General features: G+C 51.5%; 1 protein-coding gene across 1 annotated transcript; it reads left to right on the forward strand.

Moving 5' to 3' along the window:
- LOC139245574 (cell cycle checkpoint control protein RAD9A-like) lies at window positions 1-27,456 on the forward strand. The gene is made up of 8 exons (XM_070871189.1): window positions 1-103; window positions 3,268-3,338; window positions 6,040-6,192; window positions 7,010-7,124; window positions 8,190-8,289; window positions 23,686-23,792; window positions 25,545-25,651; window positions 27,388-27,456. The coding sequence occupies exons 1-8, from the start codon at window positions 70-72 to the stop codon at window positions 27,454-27,456; spliced, it is 756 nt and encodes a 251-aa protein (XP_070727290.1). The 5' UTR covers window positions 1-69.

A 27,456-nucleotide genomic window follows, 5' to 3' on the forward strand; every position in this document is an offset into this window, starting at 1 on the left:
GGGCGGCCAATAGCCGCGCGGGATACTGGGCGGTGGGCAGGCGGCAGGATCCAGGCCCCAGGGCCGGCGATGAGGTGCCTGGTGAGCGGCGGCAACGTGACGGGTGAGGCTGGGGGAGAGGGGGAGCTCACCTCCCGGGGCTGCTTCTCCCCGTGAATGGGAGACATGCAGAAATGGAGGGATTTGACCCTTCACCCCCCTCATGCTGACCTTTGACCCCCTCATATTGACCATTTTCTTCATGTTGACCCCTCTCCCCCTCATGCTGACCTCTGACCCCCTCATTGACCATTTTCTTCACGTTGACCCCTGTCCCCCTCATGCTGACCTCTGACCCCCTCATATTGACCATTTTCTTCATGTTGACCCCTGACCCGCTCATGTTGACTCCGTCCCTCTCATGCTGACCTGTGACCCCCCTCATATTGACCATTTTCCTCATAGTGATCCTTTGCCCCCTCATATTGACCATTTTCTTCATGTTGACCCCTGTCCCCTCATGCTGACTTCTGACCCCCTCATATTGACCATTTTCCTCATAGTGACCCCTGACCCCCACATATTGACCATTTTCTTCATGTTAACCCCTGACCCCCTCATATTGACCATTTTCTTCATGTTGACCCCTGTCCCTCTCATGCTGACCTTTGACCCCCTCATTGACCATTTTCTTCATAGTGGCCCCTGACTCCCTCATATTGACCTCTGACCCCCTCATTGACCATTTTCTTCATGTTGACCCCTCACGCTGACCTTTGACCCCCTCATATTGACCATTTTCTTCATGTTGACCCCTGTCCCCCTCATGCTGACCTCTGACCCCCTCATATTGACCATTTTCTTCATGTTGACCCCTGTCCCCCTTATGCTGACTTCTGACCCCCTCATATTGACCATTTTCCTCATAGTGACCCCTGACCCCCTCATATTGACCTCTGACCCCTTCATATTGACCATTTTCTTCATGTTGACCCCTCACGCTGACCATTGACCCCCTCATATTCACCATTTTCTTCATGTTGACCCCTGTCCCCCTCATGCTGACCTCTGACCCCCTCATATTGATCATTTTCCTCATATTGACCATTTTCCTCATAGTGACCCCTGACCCCCTCATATTGACCATTTTCCTCATGTTGACCCCTGACCCGCTCATGTTGACCCCGTCCATCTCATGATGACCTGTGACCCCCTCATATTGACCATTTTCCTCATAGTGATCCTTGGCCCCCTCATATTGACCATTTTCTTCATGTTGACCCCTGTCCCCCTCATGCTAACTTCTGACCCCCTCATATTGACCATTTTCCTCATAGTGACCCCTGACCCCCTCATATTGACCATTTTCCTCATAGTGATCCTTGGCCCCCTCATATTGACCATTTTCTTCATGTTGACCCCTGTCCCTCTCATGCTGACTTCTGACCCCCTCATATTGACCATTTTCCTCATAGTGACCCCTGACCCCCTCATATTGACCATTTTCTTCATGTTGAACCCCTGACCTGCTCATGCTGACCCTTGACCCCTTCATATTGACCAGTTTCTTCATGTTGACCCCTATCCCCCTCATGTTGACCCCAGTCCCCCTCATGTCGACCCCCGTCTCCCTCTTATCGACAACTTTCCCTCCATACTGTGCCCTCGCCCCCATTCTGTGTGTCTCTTCCCTCCCCGCCCTGGCCCAAACGCTGTGAGTGTGTCACCCCCACCCCCCTGTTGTGGAAGTAAACCACACACAGTCACGGGTAGGCTTTGAAGCGAGCAGCTTTATTGCAGGCATGCAGGGGAGAGCACTTCAGCGAACCAAAGACTCTCTCCGATCGGTCAATGACATCAGATTTTATACCTGATTGGGCGGAAGTGGAACTTCGACAATTTACCCAACAAGAAACGTCCGTGTATGTCTGTGACTGACACTGCACAACCGTTGGCCCTGTCACTGTGACCGGTTAATGACTGCCTGTATCTCCTCCATAACTACAACAGGGTCTGGCCCCTACAACACTCGTGAGATCAGCGCGCTCTCCGATAGTGCGGCCCTCCCTCAGTACTGCCCCTCCGACAGTGTGCGCTCCCTCAGTACTGCCCCTCCGACAGTGCGAGGCTCCCTCAGTACTGCCCCTCCGACAGTGCTGCGCTCCCTCAGTACTGCCCCTCCGACAGTGCGGTGCTCCCTCAGTACTGCCCCTCCGACAGTGTGCGCTCCCTCAGTACTGCCCCTCCGACAGTGCGGCACTCCCTCAGTACTGCCCCTCCGACAGTGCGGCACTCCCTCAGTACTGCCCCTCCGACAGTGCGGTGCTCCCTCAGTACTGCCCCTCCGACAGTGCGGTGCTCCCTCAGTACTGCCCCTCCGACAGTGTGCGCTCCCTCAGTACTGCCCCTCCGACAGTGCAGCACTCCCTCAGTACTGCCCCTCCGACAGTGCAGCACTCCCAGTGGAATGTCTTTGAAGATTTTTCTGCCCCTGGAGTCTCTGGAGTGGGACTTGAAACCACACCCTTGAGTCCAGTGACCCTCGGGGAGATTTACTCTCCGTTGGAGTCTCCGTGTAAATACTCGTTCAAGTAGCTTTCCCTCTTATCGAAGCCCATTTGACAGATTCGTGCTTAAACCACCCTCCGTTGTCACGAAGCACGCTTGTCTTGCGTATCGCAGTTTTCTGAATAGTATCTTTACGCAGGATTATATCTGATATCAGGCACAGATTGAGGCCATTCAGCCCAACCAGTCCGTGTCGGCGTTAATGCTCGACTCGAGCCTCCTCCTGTCTTTCCCCTTCTAAATCTATCAGCATAACCCTCTATTCCCTCCTCCCTCACACGATTGTCCAGCCTCCCCTTAAATGCCTCGATACTGTTCGCCTCAACCCCTCCCTGTGGCAGCGAGTCCCACATTCTCACCACTCTCTGTGTAAAGAAGTTTCTCCTGAATTCCCTGTTGGATTTCTTGGTGACTAACTTATATTGATGGCCTCTAGTTCTGGTCTTCCCCACCAGTGGAAACACTCTCTCTGCGTCCACTCGATCAAAACCGTTCAGAATTTTAAAGACCTCTATTAGGTCACCCCTCAGCCTTCTCCTTTCAAGAGAACAGAGACCCAGCCTGTTCATCCTTTCCTGATAGGTATTCCCTCGCATTTCTGGTATCATCCTTGTAAATCATCTCCGCACCTTCTCCAGTGCCTCTATATCCTTTGTATAATACGGCGACCAGAACTGTACAGAATTTTGTTGATCATCTTATTCATTTTCCTTTGGGCAGTGATCGGCAGAGCAATTCATGCCCTGTCTCGTATCGGAGATGAATGTTATCTGGAAGCCATGGTGGATGGGGTGAGTATTCTTGAGGGAACGTTGATCAAATGAGAGAGGAGACTGAGAGACACCAGTCAGTGTACAGATATCTCCCTGAGGGAGAGGGACTGAGAGACACCAGTCAGTGTACAGATATTTCCCTGAGGGAGAGGGACTGAGAGACACCAGTCAGTGTACAGATATCTCCCTGAGGGAGAGGGACTGAGAGACACCAGTCAGTGTACAGATATTTCCCTGAGGGAGAGGGACTGAGAGACACCAGTCAGTGTACAGATATCTCCCTGAGGGAGAGCGGACTGAGAGACACCAGTCAGTGTACAGATATCCCCCTGAGGGAGAGGGACTGAGAGACACCAGTCAGTGTACAGATATCTCCCTGAGGGAGAGGGACTGAGAGACACCAGTCAGTGTACAGATATCTCCCTGAGGGAGAGGGACTGAGAGACACCAGTCAGTGTACAGATATCTCCCTGAGGGAGAGGGACTGAGAGACACCAGTCAGTGTACAGATACCCCCTGAGGGAGAGAGAGGGGACTGAAAGACACCAATCAGTGTACAGATATCTCCCTGAGGGAGAGGGACTGAGAGACACCAGTCAGTGTACAGATATCTCCCTGAGGGAGAGGGACTGAGAGACACCAGTCAGTGTACAGATATCTCCCTGAGGGAGAGAGCCAAGTCCCCTGGTCCTGATGAAATGCATCCTAGGGTATTAAAAGAGATGGCAGAAGTTATAGCAGATGCATTTGTTATTATCTACCAAAATTCTCTGGACTCTGGGGAGGTACCAGCGGATTGGAAAGCAGCTAATGTAACGCCTCTGTTTAAAAAAAGGGGGCAGACAAAAGGCAGGTAATAGGCAGGTTAGTTTAACATCTGTAGTGGGGAAAATGCTTGAAGCTATCATTGAGGAAGAAATAGCGGGACCTCTAGATAGGAATAGTGCAATCAAGCAGACGCAACATGGATTCATGAAAGGGAAATCATGTTCAACTAATTTACTGGAATTCTTTGAGGATATAACGAGCATGGTGGATAGAGGTGTACCGATGGATGTGGTGTATTTAGATTTCCAAAAGGCATTCGATAAGGTGCCACACAAAAGGTTACTGCAGAAGATAAAGGTACGCGGAGTCAGAGGAAATGTATTAGCATGGATAGAGAATTGGCTGGCGAACAGAAAGCAGAGAGTCGGGATAAATGGGTCCTTTTCGGGTTGGAAATCGGTGGTTAGTGGTGTGCCACAGGGATTGGTGCTGGGACCACAACTGTTTACAATATACATAGATGATCTGGAAGAGGGGACAGAGTGTAGTGTAACAAAATTTGCAGATGACACTAAGATTAGTGGGAAAGCGGGTTGTGTGGAGGACACAGAGAGGTTGCAAAGAGATTTAGATAGGTTAAGCAAATGGGCTAAGGTTTGACAGATGGAATACAATGTCGGAAAATGTGAGGTCATCCACCTTGGGGAAAAAAAAAACAGTAAAAGGGAATATTATTTGAATGGGGAGAAATTACAACATGCTGCGGTGCAGAGGGACCTGGGGGTCCTTGTGCATGAATCCCAAAAAAGTTAGTTTGCAGGTGCAGCAGGTAATCAGGAAGGCGAATGGGATGTTGTCCTTCATTGCGAGAGGGATGGAGTACAAAAGCAGGGAGGTCTTGCTGCAACTGTACAGGGTATTGGTGAGGCCGCACCTGGAGTACTGCGTGCAGTTTTGGTCACCTTACTTAAGGAAGGATATACTGGCTTTGGAGGGGGTACAGAGACGATTCACGAGGCTGATTCCGGAGATGAGGGGGTTACCTTATGATGATAGATTGAGTAGACTGGGTCTTTACTCATTGGAGTTCAGACGGATGAGGGGTGATCTTTTGGAAACATTTAAAATAATGAAAGGGATAGACAAGATGGAGGCAGAGAGGTTGTTTCCACTGGTCGGGGAGACTAGAACTCGGGGGCACAGCCTCAAAATACGGGGGAGCCAATTTAAAACCAAGTTGAGAAGGAATTTCTTCTCCCAGAGGGTTGTGAATCTGTGGAATTCTCTGCCCAGGGAAGCAGTTGAGGCTCGCTCATTGAATGTATTCAAGTCACAGATAGATAGATGTTTAACCAATCAGGGAATTAAGAGTTACGGGGAGCGGGCGGGTAAGTGGAGCTGAGTCCACGGCCAGATCAGCCATGATCTTGTTCAATGTTGGAGCAGGCTCGAGGGGCTAGATGGCCTACTCCTGTTCCTAATTCTTATGTTCTTATGACTGAGAGACACCAGTCAGTGTACAGATATCTCCCTGAGGGAGAGTGGATTAAGAGACACCAGTCGGTGTACAGATATCTCCCTGAGGGAGAGGGGACTGAGAGACACCAGTCAGTGTACAGATACCCCCCTGAGGGAGAGGGACTGAGAGACACCAGTCAGTGTACAGATATCTCCCTGAGGGAGAGGGACTGAGAGACACCAGTCAGTGTACAGATACCCCCCTGAGGGAGAGGGGACTGAGAGACACCAGTCAGTATACAGATATCTCCCTGAGGGAGAGGGGACTGAGAGACACCAGTCAGTGTACAGATATCTCCCTGAGGGAGAGGGACTGAGAGACACTAGTCAGTGTACAGATATCTCCCTGAGGGAGAGGTGACTGAGAGACACCAGTGGGTGTACAAATATTTGAGTGTCTACCCTGAGTGATCCTTGCCCCTTCTCTCTCTAGCTCGCTCTCCGGACAGTAAATTCTTCCCGATCGGCCTACGCCTGTTTTCTCTTCTCGCCGCTCTTCTTCCAGAAGTACGACCCGAGGGTGCCAGGTGATAGGGAGGAGTCCGAGACGCAAGTGGAGCCTTTCCGCTGTAAGATCGTCATGAAGGTGGGAATCCCGACCGAGAGGCAGTATTGCGGGACTGATGCACTGTCGGAGGGGCAGTACTGAGGGAGCGCCGCACTGTCGGAGGGGCAGTACTGAGGGAGCGCCGCACTGTCGGAGGGGCAGTACTGAGGGAGCGCCGCACTGTCGGAGGGGCAGTACTGAGGGAGTGCCGCACTGTCGGAGGGGCAGTACTGAGGGAGCGCCGCACTGTCGGAGGGGCAGTACTGAGGGAGCGCCGCACTGTCGGAGGGGCAGTACTGAGGTAGCGCCGCACTGTCGGAGGGGCAGTACTGAGGGAGTGCCGCACTGTCGGAGGGGCAGTACTGAGGGAGCGCCGCACTGTCGGAGGGGCAGTACTGAGGGAGTGCCGCACTGTCGGAGGGGCAGTACTGAGGGAGCGCCGCACTGTCGGAGGGGCAGTACTGAGGGAGTGCCGCACTGTCGGAGGGGCAGTACTGAGGGAGCGCCGCACTGTCGGAGGGGCAGTACTGAGGGAGCCCCGCACTGTCGGAGGGGCAGTACTGAGGGAGCACTGCCCCTCGCGCTCCCTCCCCCTTGCGCTCCCCTCCCCCTCGCGCCCCATGCGCGCGCTCTCCCTCCCCTTCCCGCGCCCTCGCACGCCCCCGCGCGCCTGCCCTCCCTTGCCCCCTCCCCCTCGCGCTCCTTCCCCCTCGCACGCCCCCGCTCGCTCTCCCTCCCGCGTGTTTCCCCTCCTCCGTGGCCCCCTTGCGCGCTCTCTCTCTCTCTCTCTCTCTCTCTCTAGCGACACCAGGTGATGGAATTAACCCTTACCCTCTCCCCCTCTCTCGCCCCACAGTCGATCCTCGCAGTGTTCAAATCTCCGGCCTCCCTGGAGAAGACGGTGGAGAAATGCAAGTTTGCCGTGGGCCGAGACGCTGATCAGCTGGTCATCCAACTGCAGTGTAAATACGGTGCGGGGGACGGGGGGGGCTACACACTATCAGTCTGTGTCTGTGTGTGTGTGTCTGTCTGTATCGTGTGTGTAGTGCGTATTGTGTGTGCAGTGTGTGTGTGTCTGTATAGTGTGTCTAAGGACTCATGCTAAGAATGGAAGCAAGTCTTCCTCGATTCCGAGGGACTGTCTCTGATAATCTCTGTGTGTAGTGTGTGTGTGTCTACAACAAGTTATATTGATATAGTGCCTTTAACATCATAAAACGTCCCAAGTCACTTCACAGCAGTGTTATAAGGCAAACACACTTGACACCCGAGCCGCATAGGGAGAAATTAGTGCAGGTGACCGAAAACCTGGACAAACAGGTCAGTATTCAGAGCATCTAAAGGAGGAGAGAGAGGTAGAGAGGCAGAGAGGTTTAGGGAGGGAGTTCCAGAGCTTGGGGCCCAGGCAACAGAAGGCACGGCCATCGATGGTGGAGCGATTATAATCCGGGATGCTCAAGAGGGCAGAATTAGAGGAGTGCAGGCATCTCGGGGGGTTGTGGGGCTGGAGGAGGTTACAGAGATAGGGAGGGGTGTAGGGGCTGGAGGAGGTTACAGAGAAAGGGAGGGGTGTAGGGGCTGGAGGGGGTTACAGAGATAGGGAGGGGTGTAGGGGCTGGAGGGGGTTACAGAGATAGGGAGGGGTGTAGGGGCTGGAGGGGGTTACAGAGATAGTGTGTGTGTGACGTGTGTGTGTGTGTGTGACGTGTGTGTGTGACGTGTGTGTGTGACGTGTGTGTGTGTGACGTGTATGTGTGTGACGTGTATGTGTGTGATGTGTGTGTGTGTGACACGTGTGTGTGTGTGTGACACGTGTGTGTGTGTGTGTGACACGTGTGTGTGTGTGTGTGTGACACGTGTGTGTGTGTGTGTGACACGTGTGTGTGTGTGTGTGTGACACTGTGTGTGTGTGTGTGTGTGTGTGACACTGCGTGTGTGACACTGTTTGTATGTGTGTGTCCGCCGGCGCGTGTCTCTCTGTGTGCATACATTGGCCAGTTCTCGGTTTAACCGGGCCCTGTTCCCTCCTCCCTCAGGCATCACGAAAACGCACAACCTCTCGTTCCAGGACTGCGAGACGCTCCAGGCCGTCTACACAAAAGAGGCCTGTCCCAACACGCTCCGCGCACAGCCCAAGTGAGTGTACGAGATGGCGAACGTGACCTCGTAGAACGGTTACAGCACGGCAGGAGGCCATTCGGCCCATCGAGCCCGTGTCGACTCTCAGTCAGTCCCACTCCCCCCGCCCTTTCCCCGGAGCCCCGCAGGTACTTATCCAGCTCCCCTTTGGAAAGCTACGATTGAGTCTGTCTCCACCGCCCTCTCAGGCAGCGCGTTCCAGATCCTAACCACTCGCCGCGTAAAATAACGTTTCCCCTCGTGTCGCCTTTGGTTCTTCTGCCAATCGGCTTAACTCTGTGTCCTCTGGTTCCCGACCCTTTGGGCCAATGGGAACATTTTCTCTCGATCTACTCTGTCCAGATCCCTCATGATTTTGAACACCGCGATCAAATCTTCTCTCAACCGTCTCTGCTCCAAGGAGAACAACCCCAGCTTCTCCAGTCTACCCACGTCACTGAAGTCCCTCATCCCTGGAACCATTCTCGTCAATCTCTCCTTAACATAAAAACATAGAAAATAGGTGCAGGGTAGGCCATTCGGCCCTTCGAGCCTGCACCACCATTCAGTATTGTTATGTATGGAGAAAGAGTCAGACTGAACACGGTGAGCTCAAAGTAAAGTGTGACCTTAGCCTTTTATTGCAGGTCTCCAGAGTACCTCTCCAACCTGTGAAGCCTCCTTAAATACCTGTGCTCCCAAGGGATTATGGGATCCCTTGGGACTCCAGGGGAAGAGCCCTCTGGTGGCTGTACAGAGTAAATACAAGTCCACATATATAACAACACTTCCCCCCCCCAAAGTCAACAGTGTAACTATTTACAATGTGCATCGATCTGGAGCCCTTCTTGCCCTGGTTGATCGTCTCGGTGTGAAAGCTGGTGTTGTTGAATCATTTGTGGGCCCTCGCTGGGCTGCTGTGCAGCTGGCCTTGCTGGGCTGCCTGGTGTGTTGGGCCCTGCTGGGCTGCTGTGTAGCTGGCCTTGCTGGGCTGCCTGGTGTGTTGGGCCCTCGCTGGGCTGCCTGGTGTGTTGGGCCCTGCAGGGCTGCCTGGTGTGTTGGGCCCTGCAGGGCTGCCTGGTGTGTTGGGCCCTGCAGGGCTGCTGTGGATGATGGGTTCTGCTTCGTGGTCAACCGTGGTGCCGGTTGCCACTGGTGTGTGTGTTGGGGGATCAAAAAAGGTCAGGTCCCAGGTGGGTTGCTCAGGGTAGTCCGTGAATCTGAGTTTGATTTGGTCCAAGTGTTTCCGGTGAATGAGTCCATTTGAAAGTTTGACCCGAAACACCCTGCTCCCCTCTTTGGCCATGACAGTGCCGGGAAGCCACTTGGGACCTTGTCCATAATTTAATACAAATACAGGATCATTGATTTCAATTTCGCGTGACACATTTGCGCTCTCATGGTATGTACTTTGTTGAAGCCGCCTGCTCTCTACCTGTTCATGTAGATCAGGGTGAACTAACGAGAGCCTTGTCTTAAATGCTCTTTTCATGAGCAGTTCAGCAGGTGGGATCCCAGTGAGTGAGTGGGGTCTCGTGCGGTAGCTAAGCAGGACTCGGGATAGGTGAGTCTGCAGTGAGCCTTCAGTTACCCTCTTCAAGCCTTGCTTGATGGTTTGCACTGCTCTCTCTGCCTGACCATTGGACACTGGTTTAAACGGGGCAGATGTGACATGTTTGATCCTGCTGCGGGTCATGAATTCTTTGAACTCAGCACTGGTAAAACATGGCCCGTTGTCGCTCACCAGGACATCGGGTAAGCCGTGTGTGGCAAACATGGCCCGCAGGCTTTCAGTGGTGGCAGCGGACATGCTAGCCGACATTGTATCACATTCAATCCATTTTGATACACATCTACAACCACAAGGAACGTTTTACCCAAGAATGGGCCTGCATAGTCGACGGTTTGGAGGACCAAGACCATAAGCTTAGCGGCGCCTTCCTGGGTGCATTGCACGTATTACATCTGTGCATGCAGGACTCTTAAGTACTCATCAATACCGGGGCACCACACGTGTGATCTGGCTATCGCTTTCATCATTACGATGTTTGGGTGGGTACTGTGGAGGTCATTGATGAAGGTGTCTCTGCCCTTCTTGGGGACCACAACTCGATTGCCCCACAGAAGGCAGTCTGCCTGTATAGACATTTCATCTTTGCGTCGTTGGAACGGCTTTATCTCTTCCTGCATTTCCACTGGGACACTGGACCAGCTCCCGTGAAGCACACAGCTTTTGACTAGGGGCAATAAGGGGTCCTGGCTTGTCCAGGTTTTGATCTGTTGGGCTGTGACGGGTGATTGCTCACTCTCGAATGCTTCCATAACCATGGCTAGATCTGTGGGCTGTGCCATTTCCACCCCCGTGGTGGGCAATGGCAGCCGACTGAGAGCATCGGCGCAGTTTTCTGTGCCTGGCATGTGGCGGATGGAGTAGTTGTATGCGGACAACGTGAGCGCCCGTCTCTGGATGCGGGCTGATGCGTTGGTATTTATCCCTTTACTTTCGGAAAACAGGGATATAAGTGGATTTTGGTCAGTTTCCAGTTCGAATTTTAGCCCAAACGGGTATTGATGCATTTTCTTTACCCCATAGACACACGCTAACTCTTCTTTCTCAATCATGCTGTAGGCTCTCTCGGCCTTAGACAGACTCCTGGATGCATAAGCAACCGGTTGCAGTTTCCCGAAATCATTAGCTTGTTGCAATACACACCCGACACCGTATGATGACGCATCACATGCTCGGAGCAAACGCTTACATGGATCATACAACACAAGCAATTTGTTTGAGCATAACAATTTTCTCGCATTTACAAAGGCATTTTCTTGGCTTTTACTGCATACCCATTCGCCCCCTTTACGCAGTAAGACATGCAGTGGTTCTAACAGTGGCTGAGACCCGGTAAGAAGTTACCAAAGTAGTTCAGGAGTCCCAGAAACGACCGCAGCTCCGTCACGTTCTGTGGCCTCGGTGCGTTCTCGATTGCCTCCGTCTTCGCGTTGGTGGGCCTGATGCCGTCCGACGCAATCCTCCTTCCCAGGAACTCCACTTCAGGCACCAGGAAAACACACTTCGAGCGTTTTAACCTGAGCCCCACGCAGTTGAGTCGACTAAGAACCTCTTCCAGGTTCTGCAGATGCTCGGCTGTGTCCCGGCCTGTGACCACGGTGCGCGGGATCGACTTCAGTAAGCTTTCCATGTTTCTTTGGAATATCGCCGCCGCTGTTATAAACAAAAAGACCTTTGTGCGTGTTGATGCAGGTGAGGGCCTTCGATGATTCCTCCAGTTCCTGCGTCATGTAGGCTGAAGTCAGATCCAGCTTCGTGAACGTCTTTCCTCCCGCCAGCGTTGCAAAGAGGTCGTCGGCCTTTGGTAGTGGGTATTGGTCCTGCAGGGAGCAACGATTGATAGTTACTTTGTAATCGCCACAGATTCTGATGGTGCCGTCTCCCTTGAGGACTGGAACAATAGGACTGGCCCACTCGTTGAACTCGATCGGGGAAATGATGCCCTCTCTTTGGTGCAATTAGGTGGATCTGCAATTTCGCTCCTTGGAATTTCCCGGTGCCTGGTTCGAACAGCGAAGGAAATTTATTTAAGACTTGAGCACACGAAGGGTCGTCAGCAGGCGATAGCTCTCGGACGTCGTCCCAGTTCCAGCGTATCTCTCCCAGCCAGCTCCTGCCGAGCAGCGTGGGACCATCGCCCGGTACCACCCAGAGTGGTAACTTGTGCCTCGCTCCATCGTAGGAGACCTTTACAGTAGCACTGCCTATTTATAGGAATCAGTTCTTTCGTGTAAGTTCTTAGTTTCGTGCCAACTGGAGTTAAGACTGGCCTCGAGGCCTTGCTGCACCACAATCTTTCGAAAGTCTTTTTGCCCATGATGGACGGGCTCGCACCCGTGTCCAGCTCCATTGATACCGGGGGTCCATTTAGTTCAGCATTATTGGGGGACACTTTGTGGTGAATGTGTGCACTCGATGTACCTCTGCCTCCTCGGTCTGAGGCTGGTCGAGGACACGAACGTCGGTGCTAATGCTAACGCTAATGATGTCTCCGCAAGATCCGACAAATCCAAGTTGAAGGCTATCTCTGGTCACTTTAACAATCAGGATCGACTGTAACCCAATCTGGTGGGGACATTGTGTTCAATCCGAGTTTAAGACAGAATTGAACACATTAGTAACCTCGTCGTTTCTCTGCTGCTTTCCGCCTGTCCTCCTGCACCCGCCCTCCTGTATGGCTCAGAGACGTGGACCATGTACAGTAGACACCTCAAGTCGTTGGAGAAATACCACCAACGATGTCTCCGCAAGATCCTGCAAATCCCCCGGGAGGACAGACGCACCAACGTTAGCGTCCTCGACCAGGCCCAACATCCCCCAGCATCGAAGCACTGACCACACTCGACCAGCTCCGCTGGGCAGGGCCACATTGTCCGCATGGCCCCCAGACACGAGACTCCCCAAATCAAGCGCTCTACTCGGAACTCCTTCACGGGAAAACGAGCCAAAGGTGGGCAGAGGAAACGTTACAGGGGACCACCCTCAAAGCCTCCCTGATAAAGTGCAACATCCCCACCGACACCTGGGAGTCCCTGGGCCAAAGACCAGTCCCGCCCGGAGTGGAGGAAGTGCATCCGGGAGGGCGCTGAGCACCTCGAGTCTCGTTGCCGAGAGCGTGCAGAGACCAAGCGCAGGCAGCGGAAGGAGCGTGCGGCAAACCAGTCCCACCCTCCCCTTCCCTCAACGTCTGTCTGTCCCACCTGTGACCGGGACTGTGGTTCCCGTATTGGGCTGTTCAGCCACCTAAGGACTCACTTTTTGAGTGGCAGCAAGTCTTCCTGGATCCCGAGGAACTATCTATGATGATGCTGGGTCCCGACCCCTCCGATGTTCCTGCCCACTCTCCAACCGGTGACTTGGATTCTGGTGACGTCAGTCCAGTCGTCCTCCTCAAAGCTGTCACACCCCTGGACTAGCTCGTGCTGCTACCTGCAGGGGCTGGCTCCTTATATCCCCAACCTGCCGCGAGTCGGGGGCCCAGGGGAGGCGAGAGTTCGGGGCCCAGGGGAGGCGAGGGTTCGGGGCGAGGGAGAGGTGAGAGTTCGGGGCGAGGGAGAGGTGAGAGTTCGGAGCCCAGGAGAGGTGAGAGTTCGGGGCCCAGGAGAGGTGAGAGTTCGGGGCGAGGGAGAGGTGAGAGTTCGGGGCCCAGGAGGGGCAAGGGTTCGGGGCAAGGGAGGGGCGAGAGTTCGGGGCCCAGGAGAGGTGAGAATTCGGGGCCCGGGATGGGCAAGGTAGAGGCGAGAGTTCTGGGCCCAGGAGAGGTGAGAGTTCGGGGCAAGGGAGGGGCGAGAGTTCGGGGCCCAGGAGAGGTGAGGGTTCGGGGCGAGGGAAAGGCGAGGGTTCGGGGCCCAGGAGAGGAGAGGGTTCGGGGCGAGGGAAAGGCGAGGGTTCGGGGCTCGGGAGAGGCGAGGGTTCGGGGCGAGGGAGAGGCGAGGGTTCTGGGTGAGTGAGGGGCGAGAGTTCGGGGCCCAGGAGAGGTGAGAGTTCGGGGCGAGGGAGAGGCGAGAGTTCGGGGCGAGGGAGAGGCGAGAGTTCGGGGCGAGGGAGAGGCGAGAGTTCGGGGCGAGGGAGAGGCGAGAGTTCGGGGCGAGGGAGAGGCGAGAGTTCGGGGCGAGGGAGAGGCGAGAGTTCGGGGCGAGGGAGAGGCGAGAGTTCGGGGCGAGGGAGAGGCGAGAGTTCGGGGCGAGGGAGAGGCGAGAGTTCGGGGCGAGGGAGAGGCGAGAGTTCGGGGCGAGGGAGAGGCGAGAGTTCGGGGCGAGGGAGAGGCGAGAGTTCGGGGCGAGGGAGAGGCGAGGGTTCGGGGCGAGGGAGGGGCGAGAGTTCGGGGCGAGGGAGAGGCGAGAGTTCGGGGCGAGGGAGAGGCGAGAGTTCGGGGCGAGGGAGAGGCGAGAGTTCGGGGCGAGGGAGAGGCGAGAGTTCGGGGCGAGGGAGAGGCGAGAGTTCGGGGCGAGGGAGAGGCGAGAGTTCGGGGCGAGGGAGAGGCGAGAGTTCGGGGCGAGGGAGAGGCGAGAGTTCGGGGCGAGGGAGAGGCGAGAGTTCGGGGCGAGGGAGAGGCGAGAGGCGAGAGTTCGGGCCGAGGGAGAGGCGAGAGTTCGGTGGGGTCGTTGCCCAGGACTGGCGGGGTCAGAGTTGAGGAGCGGTGGGGTCGTGGCCCAGGACTGGCGGGGTCAGAGTTGAGGAGCGGTGGGGTCGTGGCCCAGGACTGGCGGGGTCAGAGTTGAGGAGCGGTGGGGTCGTGGCCCAGGACTGGCGGGGTCAGAGTTGAGGAGCGGTGGGGTCGTGGCCCAGGATTGGCGGGGTCAGAGTCGAGGAACGAAGGGGTCGGGGCCCAGGAGCGATGCTGCAGAGCAGGTCTCCAGTCGTCCTGGTTAACCCTTGCCACTGGACCATGACCTCGCTCTGTTAACCCCGTGTGGTGTGCAACGGCCACACCGCGTTAAAAGAATCCACACACAGCCATCTTCCACCGCTCAAGATGTATCTCTGTGAACTCATCTTGTTTTGGTGTGGAAGCTGGTCTTCCTCGACACGAGGAACTGCCGAATAGTGTACGATACGACCGTAACAAGGAGTTGATACGGATCCCGATCAGGTAAACGGCTGCTGCACTTGGGCAGTTGTCTTGCTGTCTCTTTCTCTGTCTAGACCTTTTGGTAAACAGTGGGACCACTCGAAGAGTGTTCGATCAGCTCAACTTCTGTTCCGCCCTGCCCTTGAACCATTTGTGCGGACAACCTTGAGAAGGCTTGCATTTGTCCTCTTTTTAGGGCTGGGCCTGACATGGGATATTGACAAATACCTTTTGACCTAGTTCTCTGTCTCGATTCTTGTTTCAAGAACCAGCCCTAAAGATATCTTTCGATTTTCTTGCCCACAAATCTTTCTTGTTTCCACTTCCAGAGTTTATTCTTTGAAACATAGAAACATAGAAAATAGGTGCAGGAGTAGGCCATTCGGCCCTTCTAGCCTGCACCGCCATTCAATGAGTTCATGGCTGAACATGCAACTTCAGAACCCCATTCCTGCTTTCTCTCCATACCCCTTGATTCCCCTAGTAGGAAGGACTACATCTAACTCCTTTTTGAATATATTTAGTGAATTGGCCTCAACAACTTTCTGTGGTAGAGAATTCCACAGGTTCACCACTCTCTGGATGAAGAAATTCCTCCTCATCTCGGTCCTAAATGGCTTACCCCTTATCCTTAGACTGTGTCCCTGGTTCTGGACTTCCCCAACATTGGGAACATTCTTCCTGCATCTAACCTGTCTAACCCCGTCAGAATTTTAAACGTTTCTATGAGGTCCCCTCTCAATCTTCTGAACTCTAGTGAATACAAGCCCAGTTGATCCAGTCTTTCTTGATAGGTCAGTCCTGCCATCCCGGGAATCAGTCTGGTGAATCTTCGCTGCACTCCCTCAATAGCAAGAATGTCCTTCCTCAGGATAGGCGACCAAAACTGTACACAATACTCCAGGTGTGGCCTCACCAAGGCCCTGTACAACTGTAGCAACACCTCCCTGCCCCTGTACTCAAATCCCCTCGCTATGAAGGCCAACATGCCATTTGCTTTCTTAACCGCCTGCTGTACCTGCATGCCAACCTTCAATGACTGATGTACCATGACACCCAGGTCTCGTTGCACCTCCCCTTTTCCTAATCTGTCACCATTCAGATAATAGTCTGTCTCTCTGTTTTTACCACCAAAGTGGACAACCTCACATTTAACCACATTATACTTCATCTGCCATGCATTTGCCCACTCACCTAACCTATCCAAGTCGCTCTGCAGCCTCATAGCATCCTCCTCGCAGCTCACACTGCCACCCAACTTAGTGTCATCCGCAAATCTGGAGATACTACATTTAATCCCCTCGTCTAAATCATTAATGTACAGTGTAAACAGCTGGGGTCCCAGCACAGAAACTTGCGGTACCCCACTAGTCACTGCCTGCCATTCTGAAAAGTCCCCATTTACTCCTACTCTTTGCTTCCTGTCTGACAACCAGTTCTCAATCCATGTCAGCACACTACCCCCAATCCCATGTGCTTTAACTTTGCACATTAATCTCTTGTGTGGGACCTTGTCGAAAGCCTTCTGAAAGTCCAAATATACCACATCAACTGGTTCTCCCTTATCCACTCTACTGGAAACATCCTCAAAAAATTCCAGAAGATTTGTCAAGCATGATTTCCCTTTCATAAATCCATGCTGACTTGGACCTATCATATTACCTCTTTCCAAATGCACTGCTATGACATCCTTAATAATTGATTCCATCATTTTACCCACTACCGGTGTCAGGCTGACCAGTCTATAATTCCCTGTTATCTCTCTCCCTCCTTTTTTAAAAAGTGGGGTAACATTGGCTACCCTCCACTCCATAGGAACTGATCCAGAGTCAATGGAATGTTGGAAAATGACTGTCAATGCATCCACTATTTCCAAGGCCACCTCCTTAAGTACTCTGGGATGCAGTCCATCAGGCCCTGGGGATTTATCGGCCTTCAATCCCATCAATTTCCCCAACACAATTTCCCGACTAATAAGGATTTCCCTCAGTTCCTCCTCCTTACTAGACCCTCCGACCCCTTTTATATCCGGAAGGTTGTTTGTGTCCTCCTCAGTGAATACCGAACCAAAGTACTTGTTCAATTGGTCCGCCATTTCTTTGTTCCCCGTTATGACTTCCCCTGATTCTGACTGCAGGGGACCTACGTTTGTCTTTGCTAACCTTTTTCTCTTTACATATCTATAGAAACTTTTGCAATCCGCCTTAATGTTCCCTGCAAGCTTCTTCTCGTACTCCCATTTTCCCTGCCCTAATCAAACCCTTTGTCCTCCTCTGCTGAGTTCTAAATTTCTCCCAGTCCCTGGGTGACATCTAACTCTCTTTTGAATATATCTAACGAACTGGCCTCAACAACTTTCTGCGGTAGAGAATTCCACAGGTTCACAATTCTCTGAGTGAAGAAGTTTCTCCTCATCTTGGTCCTAAATAGCTTATCCTTAGACTGTGACCCCTGGTTCTGGACTTCCCCAACATCGGGAACATTCTTCCTGCATCAAACCTGTCCAATCCTGTCAGAATTTTATATGTTTCTATGAGATCCCCTCTCATTCTTCTAAATTCCAGTGAGTACAAGCCTAGTCGATCCAGTCTTTCTTCATATGTCAGTCCTGCCATCCCGGGAATCAGTCTGATGAACCTTCGCTGCACTCTCTCAATAGCAAGAACGTCCTTCCTCAGATTAGGAGACCAAAACTGAACACAATATTCAAGGTGTGGCCTCACCAAAGCCCTGTACAACTGCAGTAAGACCTCCCTGCTCAGATACTCAAATCCTCTCGCTATGAAGCCCAACATGCCATTTGCCGCCTTCACCGCCTGCTGTACCTGCATGGCAACTTTCAATAACTTGAAATTCGTTTCATCTCTCTTGTCCTTATTCTTTCCTTTGCTCCCATGAGGCCAAACCAGAAAACGGCTCCTTCACAGTCGTTATCTCCTTTACGACGTAGCAAATGTTTGTGTTAATTCTCTCAACTTCCATCAATTCTAAGTCTTTCTATAACAAATTGTCTTGAAGATACGTAAACAAAGCTGAAGTTTTAATTTGAAAACAACAGATAATGATTGGCATAGTGCAGAATGCTATAACATCTATTATCAGCCTATTATTAGCAAGGAGAGACATCGACAACAAGGTCCAACACCGCCTCTAGTGCGGCACTACATCCATCGGCCGCATGAGGAAAAGAGTGTTTGAAGACCAGGCCCTCTGGCACCAAGCTCATGGTCGACAGGGCTGTAGTGATACCCGCACTCCTGTATGGCTCAGAGACATGGACCATGTAGAGTAGACACCTCAAATCGCTGAAGAAATAGCACCAACGATGCCTCCGCAAGATCCTGCAAATTCCCTGGGAGGACAGACGCACCAACGTTAGCGTCCTCGACCAGGCCCAACATCCCCAGCATCGAAGCACTGACCACACTCGACCAGCTCCGCTGGGCGGGCCACATTGTCCGCATGCCCCAGACACGAGACTCCCAAAGCAAGCGCTCTACTCGGAACTCCTGTCTGGGGTAAAAAATAAAACTGGGAAGGTGGCTAACAAGGGAAATTAAGGATAGTGTTAAATCCAAGGAAGAGGCATATAAATTGGCCAGAAAAAGCAGCGAACCTGACGACTGGAAGAAATTTAGAATTCAGCAGAGGAGGACAAAGGGTTTAATTAGGAAGGGGAAAATAGAGTATGAGAGGAAGCTTGCTGGGAACATAAAAACTGACTGCAAAAGCTTCTCTAGATATGTGAAGAGAAAAAGATTCATGAAGACAAATGTAGGTCCCTTGCAGTCAGATTAAGGTGAATTTATAATGTGGAACAAAGAAATGGCAGACCAGTTGAACAAATACTCTGGTTCTGTCTTCATGAAGGAAGACACAAATAACCTTCCGGAAATACTAGGGGACCGAGGGTCTAGTGAGAAGGAGGAACTTAAGGAAATCCTTATTAAGCGTGAAATTGTATGAGGGAAATTGATGGGATTGAAGGCTGATAAATCCCCATGACCAGATAGTCTGCATCCCAGAGTACTTAAGGAAATGGCCCTAGAAATAGTGGATGCATTGGTGATCATTTTCCAACAGTCTATCGACTCTGAATCAGTTCCTTTGTCCACTCTACTAGTTAAATTCTCAAAAAATTCTAGAAGATTTGTCAAGCAGGATTTCCCTTTCATAAATCCATGCTGACTTGGACCGATCGTGTCACTGCTTTCCAAATGCGTTGCCATTTCATCTTTAATAATTGATTCCAACATTTTCCCCACTACTGATATCAGGCGAACTGGTCTATAATTAACCGTTTTCTCTCTCCCTCCTTTCCTAAAAAGTGGTGTTCCATTAGCTACCCTCCAGTCCATAGGAACCGATCCAGAGTCGATAGACTGTCGGAAAATAATCACCAATGCATCCACTATTTCGAGGGCCACTTCCTTAAGTACTCTGAGATGCAAACTATCAGGCCCCGGGGATTTATCGGCCTTTAATCCCATCAATTTCCTGAACACAATTTCCCGCCTGAAAAGGATTTCCTTAAGTTCCTCCTTCTCACTGGACCCTCGGTCCCCGAGTATTTCTGGAAGGTTATTTGTGTCTTCCTTCGTGAAAACAGAACCAAAGTATTTGTTTAACTGGTCTGCCATTTCTTTGTTCCCCATTATAAATTCACCTGAATCTGACTGCAAGGGACCTACGTTTATTTTCACTAATCTTTTTCTCTTCACATATCTAGAGAAGCTTTTGCAGTCAGTTTTTATGTTCCCAGGAAGCTTCTTCTCATACTCTATTTTCCCCTTCCTAATTAAACCCTTTGTCCTCCTCTGCTGTATTACAAAATTCTCCCAGTCCTCAGGTTTGCTGCTTTTTCTGGCCAATTTATATGCCTCTTCCTTTGATTTAACACTATCCTTAATTTCCCTTGTTCACCACGGTTGAGCCACCTTCCGTTTTATTTTTACTCCAGACAGGGATGTACAATTGCTGAAGTTCATCCATGTGATCTTTAAATGTTTGCCATTGCCTATCCACTGTCAACCCTTTGAATATCCTTTGCCAGTCTATTCTAGCCAATTCACGCCTCATACCATCGAAGTTACCTTTCCTTAAGTTCAGGACCCTAGTGTCCTGAATTAACTGTGTCACTCTCCATCTTAATAAAGAATTCTAGCATATTATGGTCACTCTTTCCCAAGAGGCCTCGCACAATAAGATTGTTAATTAGTCCTTTCTCATTACACATCACCCAGTCTAAGATGGCCAGCCCTCTCGTTGGTTCCTCGACATATTGATCTAGAAAACCATCCCTAATACACTCCAGGATATCCTCCTCCATCGCATTGCTACCAGTTTGGTTAACCCAATCTATATGTAGATTAAAGTCGCCCATGACAACTGCTGTACCTTTATTGCACACATCCCTAATTTCTTGTTTGATGCTGTCCCCAACCTCACTACTACTGTTTGGTGGTCTGTACACAACTCCCTCTGGCGTTTTCTGCCCTTTGGTATTCCGTAGCTCCACCCATACCGATTCCACATCATCCAAGCTAATGTCCTTCCTTACTATTGCATTAATTTCCTCTTTAACCAGCAATACCACCCCACTTCCTTTTCCTTTCTGTCGATCCTGTCTAAATGTTGAATACCCCTGGATGTTGAGTTCCCAGCCTTGGTCACCCTGGAGCCATGTCTCCGTGATGCCAATTATATCATATGCGTTAACTGCTATCTGCGCAGTTAATTCGTCCACCTTATTCCGAATACTCCTCGCATTGAGGCACAAAGCCTTGAGGCTTGTCTTTTTAACACCCTTTGCCCCTTTAGAATTTTGGTGTAATGTGGGTCCTTTTTGCTTTTTGCCTTCGGTTTCTCTGCCCTCAACTTTTACTTTTCTTCTTTCTATCTTTTGCTTCTGCCCCCATTCAACTTCTCTCTGTCTCCCTGCATAGGTTCCCATCCCCCTGCCATATTAGTTTAACCCGACCCCAACAGCACACTTATCCACATTGTACTGCATCTGCCATGCATGTGCCCACTCGCCTAACCTGTCCAAGTCATCCTGCAGTCTCTTAGCATCCTCCTCACAGCTCACACCACCACCCAGCTTAGTGTCATTTGCAAACTTGGAGACTTGGTCCAATGGCAAGGATTACCCAAGACAACTGGAGACCTGCCCTGTTGCACGGACCTAGTGCGCACACATATAGAAACATAGAAATTTACAGCGCAGAAGGAGGCCATTTCGGCCCATTGTGTCCGCGCCGGCCGACAAAGAGCCACACGGCCCTCGGTCAGCAGCCCTAAAGGTTACATCGATTCAAAGATGGGAGGAAAAGCAATGTGTGAGGAGGACACAAAAATTCTGCAAAAGGACATAGACAGGCTAAGTGAGTGGGCAAAAATTTGGCAGATGGAGTATAATGTTGGAAAGTGTGAGGTCTTGCACTTTGGCAGAAAAAAAACAAAGAGCAAGTTATTATTTAAATGGAGAAAGATTGCAAAGTGCCGCAGTACAGCGGGACCTGGGGGGTATTTGTGCATGAAACACAAAAGGTTAGTATGCAGGTACAGCAAGTGATCAGGAAGGCCAATGGTATCTTGGTCTTTATTACAAAGGGGATGGAGTATAAAAGCAGGGAAGTCTTGCTACAGTTATACAGGGTATTGGTGAGGCCACACCTGGAATACTGCGTGCAGTTTTGGTTTCCATATTTACGAAAGGATATACTTTGCTTTGGAAGCCGTTCAGAGAAGGTTCACTCGGTTGATTCCAGAGATGAGGGAGTTGACTTATGAGGAAAGATTGAGTAGGTTGGGCCTCTACTCATTGGAATTCAGAAGAATGAGAGGTGATCTTATCGAAACGTATAAGATTATGAGGGGGCTTCACAAGGTGGATGCAGAGAGGATGTTCCCACTGATGGGGGAGACTAGAACTAGGGGGCATGATCTTAGAATAAGGGGCCGCCCATTTAAAACTGAGATGAGGAGGAATTTCTTCTCTCAGAGGGTTGTAAATCTGTGGAATTCTCTGCCTCAGAGAGCTGTGGAAGCCGGGACATTGAATAAATTTAAGACAGAAATAGACAGTTTCTTAACCGATAAGGGAATAAGGGGGCGGGCAGGGAAGTGGAGCTGAGTCCATGATCGGATCAGACATGATTGTATTAAATGGCGGAGCAGGCTCGAGGGGCTGTATGGCCGACTCCTGCTCCTATTTCTTATGTTCTGATATAAACCTATGAACGATGACGGAAAGGCAAAGAGCACCCAACCCAACCAGTCCGCCTCACACAACTGCGACACCCCTTACACTGAAACATTCTACACTCCATTCCAACCGGAGCCATGTGATCTCCTGGGAGAGGCAAAAACCAGATTAAAAACCCAGGCCAATTTAGGGAGAAAAAATCTGGGAAAATTCCTCTCTGACCCATCCAGGCGATCGAAACTCTTCCAGGAGATGACCCTGGCTGTATTCGATTCCTTGCAGTACTTACCATCGTATCTGCTCCGTCCAACAAAAGGTCATCCAGTCTAATCACAATTACCAGCTCTCGGTCTGTAACCCTGCAGGTTACGGCACTTCAAGTGCCCATCCAACCATCTCTTAAAAGTGGTGAGGATTTCTGCATCCACCACTCTTCCAGGCAGTGAGTTCCAGATCCATATCGCAGTGTGGGCTTCCCCTGGCCCTGAACTCGTGCCTCGCCTGGGCACCGATCACTCATAGATACGCGATGCTCATCAATACGTAGTCCTGAGTGCTATTAATGGGGACCTGTGAAATACTGTACCTGATTGGCTGCGTAGGAAATATAGAAAATAGGTGCAGGAGTAGGCCATTCGGCCCTTCGAGCCTGCACCACCATTCAATATGATCATGGCTGATCATTCACCTCAGTACCCCATTCCTGCTTTCTCTCCATACCCCTTGATCCCTTTAGCCGTAAGGGCCACATCTAACTCCCTCTTGAATATATTTAACGACCTGCACTCAACAACTCTCTGTGGTAGAGAATTCCACAGGTTCACAATTCTCTGGGTGAAGAAGTTTCTCCTCATCTTAGTCCTAAATGGCTTACCCCTTATCCTTAGACTGTGACCCCCTGGTTCTGGACTTCCCCAACATCGGGAACATTCTTCCTGCATCTAACCTGTCCAATCCCGTCAGAATTTTATATGTTTCTATGAGATCCCCTCTCATTCTTCTAAATTCCAGCGAATACAAGCCTAGTCGATCCAGTCTCGCCTCATATCTCAGTCCTGCCATCCCGGGAATCAGTCTGGTGAACCTTCGCTGCACTCCCTCAATAGCAAGAACATCCTTCCTCAAGTTAGGAGACCAAAACTGAACACAATATTCCAGGTGAGGCCTCACCAAGGCCCTGTACAACTGCAGTAAGACCTCCCTGCTCCTATACTCAAATCCCCTCGCTATGAAGGCCAACATGCCATTTGCCTTCTTCACCACCTGCTGTACCTGCATGCCAACATTCAATGACTGATGCACCATGACACCCAGGTCTCGTGTACCTGGAGGACGAAGGCGTGCTTTGCAGCGCGGGAAGAGGAGGCCCCTCCCCAACGGAATCCCACGCTCCACCGGGACCACCAGGTACTTTGGTAAAAAAATTCTCCACTCGGGAATTTCTGGGCCACAGAACCCATCGTGTTAGACTAATACATTTTTGAATCCCTGATTTCTAACACAGTGGGGTCCGATGCCCACCCTTCGCCTTCAGTTCTGAGAATCGATGCTGTTTCGTGTTTCCAGATTGCTGACGGACACAGTGATGCACTTCCCCAGCACCCTGGAGGAAGTCACTCTCGATATCCACTCCCGCAAGGTGACCTTCAGGAATTATATCGAGCCCGATTCAGGTGAGGGTCACTCGCTGTGTAACTGTACAGAGTCACTGTTTATTCAGGGTAAGGGTCACTAACTGTACAGAGTCACTGTTTATTCAGGGTAAGTGTCACTCACTGTGTAACTGTACAGAGTCACTGTTTATTCAGGGTAAGGGTCACTCACTAACTGTACAGAGTCACTGTTTATTCAGGGTAAGGGTCACTCACTGTGTAACTGTACAGAGTCACTGTTTATTCAGGGTAAGGGTCACTCGCTGTGTAACTGTACAGAGTCACTGTTTATTCAGGGTAAGTGTCACTCACTGTGTAACTGTACAGAGTCACTGTTTATTCAGGGTAAGGGTCACTCACTAACTGTACAGAGTCACTGTTTATTCAGGGTAAGTGTCACTCACTGTGTAACTGTACAGAGTCACTGTTTATTCAGGGTAAGGGTCACTCACTAACTGTACAGAGTCACTGTTTATTCAGGGTAAGGGTCACTCACTGTGTAACTGTACAGAGTCACTGTTTATTCAGGGTAAGGGTCACTCGCTGTGTAACTGTACAGAGTCACTGTTTATTCAGGGTAAGTGTCACTCACTGTGTAACTGTACAGAGTCACTGTTTATTCAGGGTAAGGGTCACTCACTAACTGTACAGAGTCACTGTTTATTCAGGGTAAGGGTCACTCACTGTGTAACTGTACAGAGTCACTGTTTATTCAGGGTAAGGGTCACTCACTGTGTAACTGTACAGAGTCACTGTTTATTCAGGGTAAGGGTCACTCACTGTGTAACTGTACAGAGTCACTGTTTATTCAGGGTAAGGGTCACTCGCTGTGTAACTGTACAGAGTCACTGTTTATTCAGGGTAAGGGTCACTCACTGTAACTGTACAGAGTCACTGTTTATTCAGGGTAAGGGTCACTCACTGTGTAACTGTACAGAGTCACTGTTTATTCAGGGTAAGGGTCACTCACTGTAACTGTACAGAGTCACTGTTTATTCAGGGTAAGGATCACTCACTAACTGTACAGAGTCACTGTTTATTCAGGGTAAGGGTCACTCACTGTGTAACTGTACAGAGTCACTGTTTATTCAGGGTAAGGGTCACTCGCTGTGTAACTGTACAGAGTCACTGTTTATTCAGGGTAAGGGTCACTCGCTGTGTAACTGTACAGAGTCACTGTTTATTCAGGGTAAGAGTCACTCACTAACTGTACAGAGTCACTGTTTATTCAGGGTAAGGGTCACTCACTAACTGTACAGAGTCACTGTTTATTCAGGGTAAGGGTCACTCACTGTAACTGTACAGAGTCACTGTTTATTCAGGGTAAGGGTCACTCACTGTAACTGTACAGAGTCACTGTTTATTCAGGGTGAGGGTCACTCACTAACTGTACAGAGTCAGTGTTTATTCAGGGTAACGGTCACTCACTAACTGTACAGAGTCACTGTTTATTCAGGGTAAGGGTCACTCACTAACTGTACAGAGTCAGTGTTTATTCAGGGTAAGGGTCACTCACTAACTGTACAGAGTCACTGTTTATTCAGGGTAAGGGTCACTCACTAACTGTACAGAGTCACTGTTTATTCAGGGTAAGGGTCACTCACTAACTGTACAGAGTCACTGTTTATTCAGGGTAAGGGTCACTCACTAACTGTACAGAGTCACTGTTTATTCAGGGTGAGGGTCACAGTGGGCCGGATTGTCACTCAGAGTGTCCGGGGTTGGTGAAGTGTCGGAGTGACGGACAAAACTGACTTCTCTTCCCGTCGCCAGATCCCAAGAAGACGATGTTGACGGAGATTGTTCTGACCCCGCTGGAGTTTGATGACTTCTGTGTGCAGGAGGAGGCGGAGATTACCTTCTGTCTGAAGGAACTGAGGGTGAGGAAGGGATTGGCAGAGGGCGCAGATTCCTGGGGGAGTGGGCGGGAAGGACAGGGCTCAGGGCCGGTCTCTCACGTGTGTATTCACACACTTGCAAGGATAAAATGCAGGTGCTCGCTCAGTCGCTCACGCTCACGCCCTCGCTCACTCACGCACTCATTTACTCACGCTCGCACTCACTCGCTCGCCCTCACTTTCTCGCTCACTCGCTCGCCCTCACTTTCTCGCTCGCCCTCACTTTCTCGCTCACTCGCTCGCCCTCACTTTCTCGCTCACTCGCTCGCCCTCACTTTCTCGCTCACTCGCTCGCCCTCACTTTCTCGCTCGCCCTCACTTTCTCGCTCACTCGCTCGCCCTCACTTGCTCACTCGCTCGCCCTCACTTTCTCGCTCGCCCTCACTTTCTCGCTCGCCCTCACTTTCTCGCTCACTCGCTAGCCCTCACTTTCTCGCTCACTCGCTCGCCCTCACTTTCTCGCTCACTCGCTCGCCCTCACTTTCTCGCTCGCCCTCACTTTCTCGCTCACTCGCTCGCCCTCACTTTCTCGCTCACTCGCTGGCCCTCACTTTCTCGCTCGCCCTCACTTTCTCGCTCGCCCTCACTTTCTCGCTCGCCCTCACTTTCTCGCTTGCCCTCACTTTCTCGCTCTCTCACTTTCTCGCTCACTCACTTTCTCGCTCACTCGCTCGCCCTCACTTTCTCGCTCACTCGCTCGCCCTCACTTTCTCGCTCACTCACTTTCTCGCTCGCCCTCACTTTCTCGCTCACTCGCTCGCCCTCACTTTCTCGCTCACTCGCTCGCCCTCACTTTCTCGCACACTCGCTCGCCCTCACTTTCTCGCTGGCCCTCACTTTCTCGCTCGCCCTCACTTTCTCGCTCGCCCTCACTTTCTCGCTCGCCCTCACTTTCTCGCTCACTCGCTCGCCCTCACTTTCTCGCTCACTCGCTCGCCCTCACTTTCTCGCTCGCCCTCACTTTCTCGCTGGCCCTCACTTTCTCGCTCGCCCTCACTTTCTCGCTCGCCCTCGCTCACTCGCTCGCCCTCACTTTCTCGCTCACTCGCTCGCCCTCACTTTCTCGCTCACTCGCTCGCCCTCACTTTCTCGCTCACTCGCTCGCCCTCACTTTCTCGCTCACTCGCTCGCCCTCACTTTCTCGCTCACTCGCTCGCCCTCACTTTCTCGCTCACTCGCTCGCCCTCACTTTCTCGCTGGCCCTCACTTTCTCGCTGGCCCTCACTTTCTCGCTCGCCCTCACTTTCTCGCTCGCCCTCACTTTCTCGCTCACTCGCTCGCCCTCACTTTCTCGCTCACTCGCTCGCCCTCACTTTCTCGCTCACTCGCTCGCCCTCACTTTCTCGCTCACTCGCTCGCCCTCACTTTCTCGCTCGCCCTCACTTTCTCGCTCACTCGCTCGCCCTCACTTTCTCGCTCACTCGCTCGCCCTCACTTTCTCGCTCGCCCTCACTTTCTCGCTCGCCCTCACTTTCTCGCTGGCCCTCACTTTCTCGCTGGCCCTCACTATCTCGCTCGCCCTCACTTTCTCGCTCGCCCTCACTTTCTCGCTCGCTCACACACACGCGCGCGCACTAACAGACACTCAGACACTCAGACAGGCACACGCGTACAGACAGACCCCTGGACATTGCTGCCCCGATGAATTGCTGCTGATTCGCATCGGACCCGGGCTGGAGGTTTCAGCGTTTAATTTCTTTCCCTCTTTCCCTTCGAAGGGGCTGCTGGGATTTGCGGAGGCGTCTGGCCTACCTCTCTCTGTGCACTTCAACGGCCCCGGCAGGTGA

This window comes from Pristiophorus japonicus, unplaced genomic scaffold (assembly GCF_044704955.1).
Source record: "Pristiophorus japonicus isolate sPriJap1 unplaced genomic scaffold, sPriJap1.hap1 HAP1_SCAFFOLD_223, whole genome shotgun sequence".
NCBI lineage: Eukaryota > Metazoa > Chordata > Chondrichthyes > Pristiophoridae > Pristiophorus > Pristiophorus japonicus.

Excerpts from the sequence above, each read along its gene's own strand:
- LOC139245574 (XM_070871189.1), top strand. The coding sequence starts at position 70 with ATGAGGTGCCTGGTGAGCGGCGGCAACGTGACGG. Across the intron at positions 7,125-8,189 it reads CCAACTGCAGTGTAAATACG|GCATCACGAAAACGCACAAC; the intron begins GTGCGGGGGACG and ends CTCCTCCCTCAG. Across the intron at positions 25,652-27,387 it reads TCTGTCTGAAGGAACTGAGG|GGGCTGCTGGGATTTGCGGA; the intron begins GTGAGGAAGGGA and ends TTCCCTTCGAAG.